General features: G+C 50.3%; 2 protein-coding genes across 6 annotated transcripts in view; one reads left to right on the forward strand and one right to left on the reverse strand.

Moving 5' to 3' along the window:
- The window catches only part of LOC138786767 (zinc finger protein OZF-like), a 419,299-nt gene that overhangs the window by 324,190 nt on the left and 79,373 nt on the right, over positions 1 to 15,736 (forward strand). The window lies entirely within an intron of this gene.
- The window catches only part of DDX4 (DEAD-box helicase 4), an 88,637-nt gene continuing 80,909 nt past the window's right edge, over positions 8,009 to 15,736 (reverse strand). For all 5 annotated transcript variants that reach the window (XM_069963700.1, XM_069963701.1, XM_069963697.1 and 2 more), the window contains 2 exons: positions 15,027 to 15,134; positions 8,009 to 8,307 (listed from right to left, as the gene is read on the reverse strand). In XM_069963700.1, coding sequence (XP_069819801.1) covers positions 8,221 to 8,307; positions 15,027 to 15,134 — 195 coding nt within the window. In that variant the 3' untranslated portion in view covers positions 8,009 to 8,220. The remainder of the gene's footprint in view (positions 8,308 to 15,026; positions 15,135 to 15,736) is intronic.

The following is a 15,736-nucleotide window of genomic DNA, read 5'->3' on the forward strand; positions in this document are numbered from 1 at the left end:
AGCTGTATCAGTGTCTGCAGAGGAGAAAGGAGATCACATAGAGCTGTATCAGTGTCTATAGGGGGAGAGGAGATCACACAGGGCTGCATCAGTGTCTATAGGGGAGAAAGGAGATCACACAGGGCTGTATCAGTGTCTGCATAGGGGAGAGGAGATCACACAGGGCTGTATCAGTGTCTGCATAGGGGAGAGGAGATCACACAGGGCTGTATCAGTGTCTGCATAGGGGAGAAGAGATCACACAGGGCTGTATCAGTGTCTGCAGAGGAGAAAGGAGATCACATAGAGCTGTATCAGTGTCTGCAGAGGAGAAAGGAGATCACATAGAGCTGTATCAGTGTCTATAGGGGGAGAGGAGATCACACAGGGCTGCATCAGTGTCTATAGGGGAGAAAGGAGATCACACAGGGCTGTATCAGTGTCTGCATAGGGGAGAGGAGATCACACAGGGCTGTATCAGTGTCTGCATAGGGGAGAGGAGATCACACAGGGCTGTATCAGTGTCTGCATAGGGGAGAGGAGATCACACAGGGCTGTATCAGTGTCTGCATAGGGGAGAGGAGATCACACAGGGCTGTATCAGTGTCTACAGAGGAGATAACACAGGGCTGTATCAGTGTCTGTAGAGCAGAGAGGAGATCACACAGGGCTGTATTAGTGTCTGCAGAGAAGAGAGGAGATCACACAGGCTGTATCAGTGTCTGCAGAGGAGAGAGGAGATCACACAGGGCTGTATCAGTGTCTGCAGGGGAGAAAGGAGATGACACAGGGCTGTATTAGTGTCTGGAAAGGAGAAAGGAGATCACATAGGGCGGTATCAGTGTCTATAGGGGGAGAGGAGATCACACAGGGCTGTATCAGTGTCTACAAGGGAGAAAGGGGATGACAGAGGGCTGTATTAGTGTCTGCAGAGGAGAGAGGAGATCACACAGGGCTGTATCAGTGTCTACAGGGGAGAAAGGAGATGACAGAGGGCTGTATCAATGTCTGCAGAGGAGAGAGGAGATCACACAGGGCTGTATCAGTGTCTGCATAGGGGAGAGGAGATCACACAGGGCTGTATCAGTGTCTGCAGAGGAGAGAGGAGATCACACAGGGCTGTATCAGTGTCTACAGGGGAGAAAGGAGATGACAGAGGGCTGTATCAGTGTCTGTAGAGGAGAGAGGAGATCACACAGGGCTGTATTAGTGTCTGCAGAGAAGAGAGGAGATCACACAGGCTGTATCAGTGTCTGCAGAGGAGAGAGGAGATCACACAGGGCTGTATCAGTGTCTACAGGGTAGAAAGGAGATCACACAGGGCTGTATCAGTGTCTGTAGAGAAGAGAGGAGATGACACAGGGCTGTATCAGTGTCTGCAGAGAAGAGAGGAGATCACACAGGCTGTATCAGTGTCTGCAGAGGAGAGAGGAGATCACACAGGTCTGTATCAGTGTCTACAGGGTAGAAAGGAGATCACACAGGGCTGTATCAGTGTCTACAGGGTAGAAAGGAGATGGCACAGGGCTGTATCAGTGTCTACAGGGGAGAAAGGAGATCACACAGGGCTGTATCAGGGTCTGCAGAGGAGAGATCACACAGGACTGTATCAGTGTCTATAGGGGGAGAGGAGATCACACAGGGCTGTATCAGTGTCTATAGGGGGAGAGGAGATCACACAGGGTTGTATCAGTGTCTATAGGGGGAGAGGAGATCACACAGGCTGTATCAGTGTCTGCAGAGGAAAGAGGAGATCACACAGGGCTGTATCATTGTCTGCAGAGATCACACAGACTATCAGTGTCTACAGAGGGGAGAGGAGATCACACAGGTCTGTATCAGTGTCTGCAGAGGAGATCAAACAGGGCTTTATTAGTGTCTGCAGAGAAGAGAGGAGATCACACAGGGCTGTATCAGTGTCTGCAGAGGAAAGAGGAGATCACACAGGGCTGTATCAGTGTCTGCAGAGGAGAGGAGAACACACAGGGCTGTATCAGTGTCTGCAGAGGGGAGAGAAGATCACACAGGGCTGTATCACTGTCTGCAGAGGAGATCACACAGGCTGTATCAGTGTCTACAGAGGGGAGAGGAGATCACACAGGGCTGTATCAGTGTCTGCAGATGAGATCACACAGGGCTGTATTAGTGTCTGCAGAGAAGAGAGGAGATCACGCAGGCTGTATCAGTGTCTGCAGAGAAGAGAGATCACACAGGGCTGTATCAGTGTCTGCAGAGAAGAGAGGAGATCACACAGGCTGTATCAGTGTCTGCAGAGAAGAGAGGAGATCACACAGGCTGTATCAGTGTCTGCAGAGGAGATCACACAGGGCTGTATCAGTATCTGCAGAGGAGAGAGGAGATCACACATCACACAGGGCTGTATCAGTGTCTGCAGAGGAGAAAGGAGATCACACAGGGCTGTATCAGTGTCTGCAGGGGAGAAAGGAGATCACACAGTGTCTGCAGAGGAGAGATCACACGGGACTGTATGAGTGTCTGCAGAGGGGAGAGGAGATGACACAGGGGTGTATCATTGTCTGCAGAGGAGAGAGGAGATCACACAGGGCTGTATCAGTGTCTACATAGGAGAAAGGAGATCACACAGGGCTGTATCACATGACCGCTTTCTTCAAGAAACAGGTTGTGTGTTGGAGCAATTTTAAAGAGGAACTTCAGGTAGAGGATAAAGCATTACTTACCTATTCCAATACTACAAAAAAATCCATTTGGGGGGATTTGTTCTGTATTGTGTTTCTGCTCTTCCTGGTTTATCAGTTGTACACAGTACTACAGGTTCCAGAATGCAATGCTTTCCCTCAGCTGTTCATCACAGTCCTCCACCCTGCCTATTCCCCACCCAAAGCTGTTGCAGAACATCTGGGCTGTGATCACACATTGCAGTTTCATTGTGTTACTGAATTATTTGCAGTAATTTATGATTCCATTGTAGTCCCACCACCCACACAGCACAATGTTACTACCTGTAACACCACCCAGCACTCTGTATTCTCTACCTGTAACACCACACAGCACGCTGTATTCTCTACCTGTAACACCACACAGCACGCTGTATTCTCTACCTGTAACACCACACAGCACACTGTATTCTCTACCTGTAACACCACATAGCACGCTGTATTCTCTACCTGTAACACCACACAGCACGCTGTATCCTCTACCTGTAACACCACACAGCACGCTGTATTCTCTACCTGTAACACAGCACGCTGTATTCTCTACCTGTAACACAGCATGCTGTATCCTCTACCTGTAACACCACGCTGTATTCTCTACCTGTAACACCACACAACACGCTGTACTCACTACCTGTACCACACAGCACGCTGTATTCTCTACCTGTAACACCACACAGCACGCTGTATTCTCTACCTGTAACACCACACAGCACGCTGTATTCTCTACCTGTAACACCACACAGCACGCTGTATTCTCTACCTGTAACACCACACAGCATGCTGTATTCTCTACCTGTAACACCACACAACACGCTGTACTCACTACCTGTAACACCACACAGTACACTGTATTCTCTACCTGTAACACCACACAGCACTGTATTCTCTACCTGTAACACCACACAGCATGCTGTATTCTCTACCTGTAACACCACACAACACGCTGTACTCACTACCTGTAACACCACACAGCACTGTATTCTCTACCTGTAACAGCACACTGTATTCTCTACCTGTAACACCACACAGCAAGCTGTATTCTCTACCTGTAACACCACACTGTATTCTCTACCTGTAACACCACACAGCACACTGTATTCTCTACCTGTAACACCACACAGCACACTGTATTCTCTACCTGTAACACCACACAGCACACTGTATTCTCTACCTGTAACACCACACTGTATTCTCTACCTGTAATGCTAATATTGGAATAAAGTAAAGAACTTAAATTTTTTTCCTTTCCCCACGCACATATTATGATCAAGTATCTGTTATCTTTGAAGTTGAGCCCCACAATAAGGCTCTGATCCGCTCTGCCGTTTAGCATCATTTACTTGTGTTACTGCATCATTTTTGTGAATACGCTGCAGTACTGCAATGACACTTCAACATGTGTGAATACAACCCTAATTTCACTGCACAATTAGAGAAATCAGTGCAACACCTGCTTCTGGCTGGTCAGAGATGGTGAATCACTCAGGGGATTGGTGGATCCAGCAAAGCCTCCTGGGAAATCATGCCCTGTCTGCATCATCAGCCTGATCTCAGCAAACACACACAATGTGAGACAGAGGCATGGAAGATTTGTTTCCTAAGGTGGGAGAGCAGAAGGAGCAGGAGACAATGTAGATTGCACAGGGGCCTTTTTTTCACTTCCTGGATTTCTATCAGCTACCAGTGTAGCAGAACCGTACAGATACGGTAATACATTGTATAGACACAATTAACTTTTAATGTACTTTTAATGGAAAACAAGTTTTTTTTATCCAGAGTTCCCCTTTAAGATCATACAACCTGAGGACAAGCAGCAGCTGTTTGTTCTATCCCTGGACGGAGTTACGGAGGCAATCTTCATGGAGACTGGCATAGAGTGCTAACACCTAAATGAGCAGGGCCTACGTATACAACAGCCTGTTTACTCACTATAATCAAGTTTTCAGATGTCTTGCTTGAAGTTATTATCTAATACAACCTCTACAGTTTCTACTTTGTTGCTGCACTTAACTGCATAAAAGAACCCCCGATAAACCAAGAGCCAATTGATCAGGGGATCAATGCACAGTATTTTGGCTGGGAAGATAGATCAATGCACAGTATGACACATTCTGCACTTTATTTCTTTAGGGTGCGTTCACACCTACAGGATTCTGCAGCAGATTTGATGCTGTGTTCAGTTATTTAAATGAAATCTGCTGCAGATCCTGTAGGTGTGAACGCACCATTAAAAGATGTGCACTAGAATGGAATATACTCCTACTCCCATATTTGAGAAATGCACAACTCTCCATAAATATAATGACTGAAATGTACTCTAGGTCTGTATCAGCAAATACTGCTGATGTACCAAAATCCCCCAGTTTCGAAGCTCCAGCAACAAAGATCCCGGTGCTGCGTACTCCTGCAGTGATTGTAAAGCTGCCGCAGCAGACAAGGCCCTGTGCACCTTTGAGGGTTGCACAGCTTCTACTTACTTTGCCAGAAGCAGCAGAGCTGGATGTCGTCTCCTGTCAGAGTTTTTCTTTAATATACAGCACAGGTGTAGATGCCGCTAGAGCTCAGAAAGGACGAGGACACCACCATTTTGTGCATCTATCATGTAGTTTATTAGATGTGTAAAAGCACCAAAACTAAACCTTTTGGCAAAATGGAAAGTGACACCATCAACACTTTGTAATGCTCCCCAATATACACTACTAACAAGCACTAGATGTAAACACTTTATTCATTCATCAGAATCAGTAGAGCCATAAATAAATAAACAGATATTATAATATCTCATATCTATACATCCCAGGAAAGAGCCCATAGAAAAAGTGCATAGACAGGAATAAGATTGAGCGAAGGTGCAAGGCTCGTCAACAAGCTGCCTTTTAACTTTGTGCAGCTTTGTGTGCCAGCAAAAGCTGGATCCAGTCCTGGAACACTTCTCCCAGGACTGGATCCAGCTTTTCCAGGCATTTGGAGCCACACAGATCAAAGGCAGACGGCTGACAGGCCGATGGGCAAGTCTAGCAAAGCTCTTTGCTAATCCTGTAAACTTGCTCAACCCTACACAGGACTACTGCCGCATGTGTGTTAATGGCTCCTAATGTACAAACAGCACTAAGATAGTGACTCAAATTATGAACCATATGAGCTGACCAAGGATGGCACCAAACCTGGACCACATTTTAGCGCGTCTCTCCGTGTTTAAGGTGGTGTACCAGTTTCAGAACTGTGTGGGCTGGGATTGTGCAGAGCAAATGCATGAAGGACACCATTATATAAACTATGTGCTAAAAAGTAATAAGTGTGACTGAACACATCATATATAATCAATAGACACCAAATAAAGTACAACCAATACAGTGAAAGTAACCAGATGAACCATGGGTGATTATGTGCACAACCATCATACATAATACTCAGTGAATATAAAGTGCCAATAGTAATATTATGTTAATCTTTGATATTCTAACAGCAAAATAATTCAGTAATAAAGCATATCCTAATAGTGACAACCAACCTCAAATTTATATGAAAAGCTAGTGAGAAAACAAAGTGCTGACAGATGACCTCACATATTTGCATACAGTGTATGAACGCCCCAAATACCCCATATATAAAAGTACATGCAGCTTTTGATCTGATGCCCGACACGCTCCACCTCTCACACGGCACATCAGGATGTTTTGTGACATAATAACCGCCAGTAGGATGAAGCAGTGGGAAGTGCACGGCAGGACACCTTCTACCACCCAAGTACAGTATGATCATGTTATGTAGTCATTCCCTCGATCCAGCCCAGGTTTCTAAAATATTCACTTATCGTATTAGCCGCACCCAGAGACACAGGCTGTAATAGAATGTATGTTGGGGCTTGGCGTACCACCAGTCAGCTCATGGTCCTTTGCAGATATGGCTCAGTGTATGAAGAGTCACCAAGGCTCTTGCTTTGATGTCCTCTGGTCCAATCTCAGGACTGTTCGCACGTTTTGGATTTTTGTACCTGGCAGTAGGCCATATCGTGGAGTCTATACACTTTGGTGAACTAATATGAACTCTTACTATATATATATTGTACCACCATATTTCTAGGGATGCGGTATTACACTGTTCTTATCTATGGATCCACTGGATTGTTATGAAGTCTTAAAGAGATTATATATATATATATATATAATATTAAAGGGAACCATTCACCCCGTGGCCCCCGGCAGAAACTGACATACAGTGACATAAAGGTCTATATACTTACCACATCGCTCCCGGTCCCGTCCCGGATCCCGTTGTTGACACGGAGAAATCGCCGATTCTTCTTCTCCCGCCCATTATGGTAATGAGCTGAGATGAGTCCAACGTCCATAGGAAACGACGGACGAGTCCAACTTATTCATGAGGTCCTCTTCTCGTCGCCGCCCATCCACGCCTCCTGGAACTTGATTGACGTCTTCAGTCTTCTGCCGAATTCCCGCGCAGGCGCCGCTGCGATGGTCTCGTCACCTCTTCTGCGCCTGCGCGGTAAACAGGATACGTGTTCGAGCCAATCGGCGCACGCGCAGTAAACAGTGAAGCTGCGGAGCGGCTTCAATTGTGAACTGCGCATGCGCCGAAAACGACTGTCACGGCGCCTGCGCGGGATCCGGCGAGAAGAAAGAAGACGAGGAGGACCTGGCGTCAATCAAGTGTCGGAGGCGGGGAGAAGGCTGGATTTCGAACCCGGCGGCGCTCATTACCATAATGGGCGCGAGAAGAAGAATCGTCGATTTCTCCGTGTAAACAATGGGCTTCGGGACGGGACCGGGAGCGATGCGGTAAGTATATTGACCTTTATGTCACTGTATGTCAGTTTCTGCCGGGGCCACGGGGTGAATGGTTCCCTTTAACACTTGATAAACCACATGACAAATTTAACATGCCTAAAACTCTACTGAAAAATTACCATAGTCCAGAAATATGTATAACTAAATGACTTGCTAATTCACAGCTGTGTTCTGTGCAGCCCGGAATTAGAGGGAGACCGAGCATCCTGTTTTATCTTCTAGGCGCCTATGTCCAGTATGGGGGAATTTACCAAACAGTGGCTGCCATACTAAGGATAGGAGACAAGAGGGTGCAATGAAAACAAACATACAACTGCCTGTAATGTATACAATGTAACATAATTTCGACTTATAACTGGAACATGCTAGATTTCTGGTTGCTGTAGGGGGGGGGGGGGGGAGCTGAAACAAGTGTTACTGCGACTGAGCAGTAAATCATATACTGGATGTCACGGCTATGCAAAGTCACAATCATAAAACTGCTGCAATAAAAAGCTTACAAACCAAAACCCATTAACAGGAAAATTAGTTAAAGAAAATGTTTAATTCTGTGCTCCGACATCTTCAGAGCGGCCATTTGTACAAACCAAAACATGTCTTTTTTTCTTAACAAAGTTTAAATACTTAAGCCAAGTAACCAAAATATTTTTTTCCCCTTTTTTTACAAACATACAACAGAACTTGTCAGAAAGTCTGAATCTGTAACATCACTCCTCATGTGTGAAAACTTCATCTCACTAGCCCCAGTCTTCTTCCTCCTCAGCCGGAGCCGCTGGTTTTGAGAAGCCAGGATTGCTGTAGCCCTCCTCATTGAAGCCGCCTCTCTATAGCAATGAGAAAAAGTACAGAGACTTATGTACAGAATACAGCACACTGGAAATGAGCAGGACGTTTACTATGTGGCCTAGTAGTATGGAAGGTTATATCATCTGACCCCCTTCAGCTTGGTGATGGTCACCCCATATGGAGCTTAACTAGAATGTTTCTGTCTTTTGGTGGCCCTGATAGGGTTCACCTACTATCATAATAACGATCGTAACTATTAACATTCTGTGTAATACGGTGAAGGATTTGAGGTTAATGATAAACAATCTAGTTTGCGATCGTTTATCGTTAAAAGGAGGAGTTTTTACTCACCGTAAACTCTCTTTCTCGTAGTCTTCATTGGGGGACACAGACACCATGGGTATAGGCTGCTGTCACTAGGAGGCTGACACTAAGAAAAAATAAAACAAGTCGGCCCCTCCCAGCAGGCTATACCCGCCCACTGGCACTGAGCTAATCCAGTAGTGAAAAGCAGTAGGAGGAGCCGAAGGAAAAAGGAAAAAACCAAAGTCCACACTCAAGGTCTGAAAACACAGGCCAAACGGCAACAACAACACAGACAACAAGGGGTGGGTGCTGTGTCCCCCAATGAAGACTACGAGAAAGAGAGTTTACGGTGAGTAAAAACTCCTCCTTTCTCGGGCGTCTTATTGGGGGACACAGACACCATGGGACGTCCCAAAGCAGTCCCTTGGGAGGGAAAGAGCAGAGAAGAACTCAAGGGGAAGAAGCCACCGCTGCCTGCAAGACCAAGCGGCCCAAGCTCGCATCAGCCGATGCAAAGGTGTCCACCCGGTAAAATTTCGAGAAGGTATGCAGAGACTTCCAGGTGGCGGCCTTACACACTTGAAGGGCCGAAGCCCCATGCCGGATAGCCCAGGAAGCCCCGACCGACCGAGTGGAGTGAGCCGAGACTCCAAAAGGAGGAGCCTTCCCCTTACCACTGTAAGCTCGAGAGATAGCAGAACGAATCCAGCGGGCAAGAGTCGCCTTGGACGCTGCCGATCCCTTGCGAGGACCCTCAGGGATGATGAAAAGGGAGTCAGAAGTGCGAAATGATTTTGTCCGCGCAAGGTAGACACGCAAGGCGCGAACCACGTCTAAGTGGTGAAGCGCCCGCTCCCTCGGATGAGAGGGGGCGGGACAGAAGGAGGGGAGGATAATATCCTCATTGAGGTGAAAAGGCGACACGACCTTGGGCTGGAATGAGGCCACAGGCCGCATCACCACCTTGTCCTGATGAAAAACCAGGAAGGGAGGGCGGCAAGAAAGAGCGGCCAACTCCGATACTCGTCGAATTGACGTGATGGCCACCAGGAAGACCACCTTGAAGGAGAGAATAGACAGGGGCACGTCCCTGAGGGGTTCAAATGGAGAAGACTGCAAAGCATCCAAAACCAGGTTTAGGTCCCAGGAGGGAATTGGACGACGATAAGGGGGGGCAAGATGTGCCACCCCCTGAAGGAAGGTCTTCACCTGAGAGATCGAAGCCAAGGGTCTCTGGAAAAAAACAGAAAGCGCGGAAACCTGACCCTTAAGGGAACTAAGGGATAAGCCTGACTCCAGTCCTGCCTGGAGGAAGGCGAGGAGCCGGGCCGCCGAAAAGGAAAGCGGGTGCGCCGCGCAGGCCTCACAATGACGGAGGTAAGCCTTCCAACAGCGATAGTAAATCCTGGCAGAAGACGACTTCCGCGCCCTGATCATCGTCCTGACGACCGCGTCCGAGAAACCCCGGGATTTTAGGACCCAGGTTTCAACAGAAACGCCGTCAAACGAAGCGACGCGAAATGCGGGTGGCAGATCGGGCCTTGACTTAGAAGATCCGGACGGTTGGGCAGACGCCAGGGGGCGTCGACGGCGAGGTTCACTAGATCCGCGTACCAGGCGCGGCGAGGCCAGTCCGGAGCCACCAAGATGATTGGAACCCCTTCCGCCTTGATTTTTCTCAGGACCCGTGGAAGGAGCGGGAGGGGAGGAAAAATGTAAGGCATGCGAAACTGCCGCCAAGGAATCACCAGAGCGTCTGACGCCAGAGCCTGAGGGTCCCGCGTCCGACAGACAAACTTCGGCAGACGTCGGTTGATCCGGGATGCCATCAGATCCACGTCGGGCGTTCCCCATCTGAGACAGATCTGGGAGAACACCTCGGGGTGCAGGGTCCATTCCCCTGGATCCACACGTGCGCGGCTCAGGTAGTCGGCCATCCAATTGTCCACCCCCGGAATGTGGACAGCCGACAGGGCCGACACGTTTACCTCTGCCCAGGAGAGGATCAGCGCCACTTCCGTCATGGCGGCCCTGCTGCGGGTGCCGCCCTGATGATTCACGTACGCCACCGCAGTGGCATTGTCTGTCTGTACACGGACGGGGAGACCTCGGAGCTGCGCCTGCCAGTGCAGGAGAGAGAGCCTGATGGCCCGTAGTTCGAGTATGTTTATAGGAAGCCGAGACTCCTGCGGCGACCAAGTCCCCTGCGCGGTGAGAGTGTGCCACACTCCTCCCCAGCCCTGCAGGCTGGCGTCGGTGGTTACTATCTGCCAGTGGATGGGAAGGAATGAGCGACCGATGGAGAGGCTCTGAGACTGGAGCCACCATTGGAGATCCCTCCGAAGACGAGCAGGGGTACTGACCCGGCGATCCAGGGAAGGAAGAGACCTGTCCCACTGCGCCAGAAGGAATAGCTGAAGGGGACGAGAGTGGAACTGTGCAAAAGGCACCGCCTCTATTGCGGCCACCATCCTCCCCAGCACCCTCATGCAGAATCGAATGGACACCGGGCGATGACTGCAAAGGGCTCGAACCCCGGAGCGAAGGGACGCCAGCTTGTCCTCCGGGAGAAAGACCCGAGCCTGAAGCGAGTCCAACCTCAACCCCAGAAACACAATGGACTGGGAGGGGGTCAAGGAAGACTTGGGTCGGTTGAGGAGCCACCCGAAACGAGAGAGAGTGTCCAACGTTATCCGGAGGCTTTCCAAATTCTGGTCCCGGGACGGGGCTTTGACCAGAATGTCGTCCAAGTAGGGTGTTACTGAAATCCCTCGAGACCGTAAAAGAGCCATGACAGCCGCCATGGTCTTCGTAAAAACACGAGGGGCCGTGGCCAGGCCGAAAGGTAGGGCCACGAACTGAAAGTGGTCCGATCCGATGGCGAAGCGAAGAAAACGCTGGTGGGGGGGAAAAATCGGAATATGGAGATACGCTTCCTGGATGTCCACCGAGGAGAGGAACTCTCCCGGCTCCAGGGACGCGATGACAGAACGCAGAGACTCCATCCGAAAATGAGATAGCCGGACATGGCGGTTCAGTCGCTTGAGGTCCAAGATTGGACGCACCGAGCCGTCCTTCTTCGGAACTACAAAAAGGTTTGAATAGAAACCGCGGAACCGTTGGGAGGAAGGAACGGGAACGACAACTCTCTTGTTGAGGAGAGACTGGAGGGCCTGAGAGAACCCGGCCGCCAGAGAGGGAGACCGAGGCAGGCGAGAAGGGAAGAAACGGTCGCGAGGAATGGAGGAAAACTCTATCTTGTAGCCCCGAGAAACCACGTCCCGCACCCAGGCGTCCTCGACATGGGAGAGCCATGCCTCCTGGAAATGCAGGAGACGGCCGCCCACCAGCGGGGAGTCGCACGGGGGGAAACCTTCAGGAGGAGGCGGTCTTGGGAGCGCCTGACTTGAAGGGGGGCCGGGAGGAGTTCGTCCTGGATTGCCAGGAAGGACGGTTCCTGGAGAAACCAGTCCTCTTGTTTTGAGAGCCCGCGTTTTTAGTGGAGGGAGCAGGCGGGAGCGACCGAAAGGAGCGAAAGGAACCCGGCTTGCGTCGGGTATCCTGACGCTTCGGGCGCTGCTGGGGAAGACTGGTACTCTTACCTCCGGTAGCGTCAGAAATAATTTCGTCCAAGCGTTTCCCAAAAAGACGGGAACCTGCAAAAGGAAGACTGGTAAGAGACCTCTTAGAGGCCGGGTCAGCCCGCCACTCACGGAGCCATAGTGAACGACGTATGGCCACGATATTAGCTGAAGCGAAGGCTGAGCTGGCTGCGGAGTCCAGGGAAGCTAGACAGATATACTGGGCCGCATCTTGTATTTGCTGAGTAAGGTCAGCCAGGTCATCAGGGGGCGCCCCAGAAAGAAGACCGTCCCTCAGTTGTTTAGCCCACACCGATATCGCCTTGGAAACCCACGTGGAGGCAAAGGTGGGCAAAAGGGAGGATCCGGAGGCCTCGAAAGCCGACCTAGCCAAGGCTTCCACCCGTCTATCGGTGGAATCCTTGAAGGAAGCCACATTGTCAAGAGGAAGCGTAGTGGCCTTAGTCAAACGGGAAACTGGAGGATCCACAGAAGGGGGGGAAGACCAGAGAGACACAAGGTCCTGCGAAAACGGATACAAGGTGTCCAAGCGTTTGGGCTTGGCAAACTTTTTATCCGGGGACTTCCAGTTCTTGGTGAGTAAAGCGTCAAATTCCTTGTGGCTTGGAAAGGAGCTACGGACACGGAGGGCGCTCCTGTTGAAACAGACCTCCCCGGATGGAGGTGGATCCGCTGAATCCTTCAACTGGAAGGTATCACGGATGGCGGCCACGAGGTTATCCACCGTGGCAGACATGTGAGAATCCTCTGGGTCAGAGGCGGAAGCCCCCTCGGAATCTGACTGGTCTCCAGGAGAATGAGACCGTCTAGCTGGGAAGATGTGGGCAGGGGCCAAACTCGACCTAGGGGAGCCTGAAGACGACCGGGAAGAGGCCGCCCGAAGGCGTTTACGGGAACGACTCCGACCGGAGCGACTGGTGGAAGGGAGAGGGCGAGCCTGAGCTGCCGCGGAAGTGGATAGACGGTCGAGGGCAGCCGCGACCGACTGGGAAAGCTCAGCCATCTGAGAGACAGAATGACAGAGGGAACGCGCCCAAGCTGGAGCTGGCTCATCCGACTCCTGGAAAGGAGGGGGATCCTGTGCAAGGGACTGAGAAGAGCAGGACTGCATGGAGCAAGCAGTGCAGAGTGGCTGAGAATGGCCAGAAGAAGATTTAGTGTTACAGGATGAACAGAAATAGTAAGTAACAGAAGAAGGAGGTTGCTGACGGCGAGAGGAGTCAGACCTTGACTCAGACATAATGTAATAAAAAGAGAAAAAAACACAAGTGTAATCTCCTAGGCAGACAGCTTAAGAAAAAAAGGTGTCGTGGTGGAAGGATTTCAGCAGAATACCCGGAGACTGATGACAGCCTGCAGGGGGAGAATAGAAATCCAGTGAGCTGGCAGCAAACAGACAGTAACATAAAGTAAAGAATCCCAGAGAGCTTACCCGGGAGATTCAAAGCGTCCTGAAGATGAAGCAGGAGCAGGGACACGGCGGAAAGACCGGCAGAAACGGCTGCAGAGCAGGGCACAGTGACGGCGTGTGGACCGGAAGCCTGTATCCTGGAGCCGACGCGCGGGAATGTGCTAGCGCGGCGTCCTCAGCGCAGTGACGTCACCGCGCCTGCCCGCATGTACTGGCGCGGCGCCCTCAGCGCAGTGACGTCACCGCGCCTGCCCGCGCGCATGTACTGGCGCGGCGTCCTCAGCGCAGTGACGTCACCGCGCCGGACCGCGCGCGCGCGGGAAATTCAAATAGGCGCCTGAACCAGAATGGCGCCGGGACCGGAATGCGGCGTACGCCGCCGGTGGAAAGCCAGCAAGCTGCCGCTCGGGACCAGAGGGACCCAGTATCCTCCGACACCGGGCCCAGGTGGAGGAGCGGCCAGGACCTGCGCGCTACAGCCGGCGGGAGAGTCGGGTGCGCGCCGGGGTCCGGGTAGCAGCAAGCACGAGCGCACACACGAAGGGGACGCGCAGAACGCCCGCCGAGACCAGAAAACTCACCATCCGATGTCTTCTGGTCTTCTGCCGGCACTGTGCCACGCTGAACGCTCAACTCTGGGAGGCTGAGTGTGCAGGGGCTGGCGGAGCGAGGTCCGCAATGAGGAGACAGACAGCTGAGCAGGTCTGTGTCCTGGGCGCTGAGTCCGGCCGTAGGTGACCTAGGGTAGACAGTCCCTCTATATTTAGGGTCTGTTCCCTGGTCACTTGGGGAGTGGGATCAGGGTGAGTCTAGATTACTCACCGTGCCCAACCTGTAAGGAAAAAAGGGGTTGTTAGTAATAGAAAAGGTAGCAGAGATGATCTGGAGCAACCAGACCTGCATCTGCCTCCTACTGACACTAAGCTAAACTGGATTAGCTCAGTGCCAGTGGGCGGGTATAGCCTGCTGGGAGGGGCCGACTTGTTTTATTTTTTCTTAGTGTCAGCCTCCTAGTGACAGCAGCCTATACCCATGGTGTCTGTGTCCCCCAATAAGACGCCCGAGAAAATCGCTCTCTGTAATAGGAACCTAAGTGAAGGACATTGTTCTGTTCCCAAGATTTTTTGCTTCCGGCACGGAGCACGTTGATTTGGCCATGCTGTATACTTCTTTCCGGGGCTGTTCCCGGTGTAGGTCACCTTTCTTTGTATAATGAAAATTCTAATGAAATTCAGATTTACAAGAAAAAAAAAAAAAACAAACTTATTTTTCTAGAGTTTGTAGAATTTGTTCACTAGTTTGGTCTAATTTTACACCAGTACCGATACAATCCCTGACCCATAAATAATGCTAGATGCTGTTCTAGCAACATTGGAGAACTTTTCCTTGAAAAACTCAGGTCATACATGTATATGTCGATGCAGTACATAACACTTGCCTTTCTGCTATCTACTGATGCAAACTTGCTTGGATGTGAACTGTAGCTTGACATGCCATGGACACTGAATGCAATCTCTTCAAGCCAAGGTGGTACCTCCTGGTGAGCCTATGTAAGATGGAAAAAAAGTCAGTCATATATAGATTCTCTGTAAACACGGAATTCCAGATGTGCTACTAGCAAGTGTCAGCACCAAGACCAGAACCACTGGGTGCTGTGGCTGGCACGGACATTTACATGGGGCCTTAATGGGGTAATCCAAGGTTAGAAAAACATGGCTGCTCCTTCCAGAAAAAGCTCAGTTCCATTTAAGTGAATGGAGCTTAATTGCAATACCACACAACCTGAGGACACTAAAGCTGAACGACAGACAACTGTTGGCAATGCCTATGGCCAGCTTTTATTGTATTACTATCACCGACCCCTCCCCCACTAGAGTATTCAGATGTGTGGTGCTGGGCGTGTTATCTGTCCACTAGTAAGTGCCCTATTACACCAAACTTATCAACTGTACTGTCGCCCTTTGTAATAGGAGCAGCAGACGCTTTTGCAGCTCCCTTTGCCCCTCCCCGTACATGTAAGCGAATAGGAAACAAGGACGAAGCTCGCTTCCTCCTTTAGATCATGTAATACAGCCCTAAGGGTGCATGGAATCATGTCAGGGCTGGTAAAGTCTGCTGTGAACATTTACTGTGGTTTAAAATTCATTG

Source organism: Dendropsophus ebraccatus, chromosome 3 (genome assembly GCF_027789765.1).
Source record: "Dendropsophus ebraccatus isolate aDenEbr1 chromosome 3, aDenEbr1.pat, whole genome shotgun sequence".
Classification (NCBI taxonomy): Eukaryota; Metazoa; Chordata; class Amphibia; order Anura; family Hylidae; genus Dendropsophus; species Dendropsophus ebraccatus.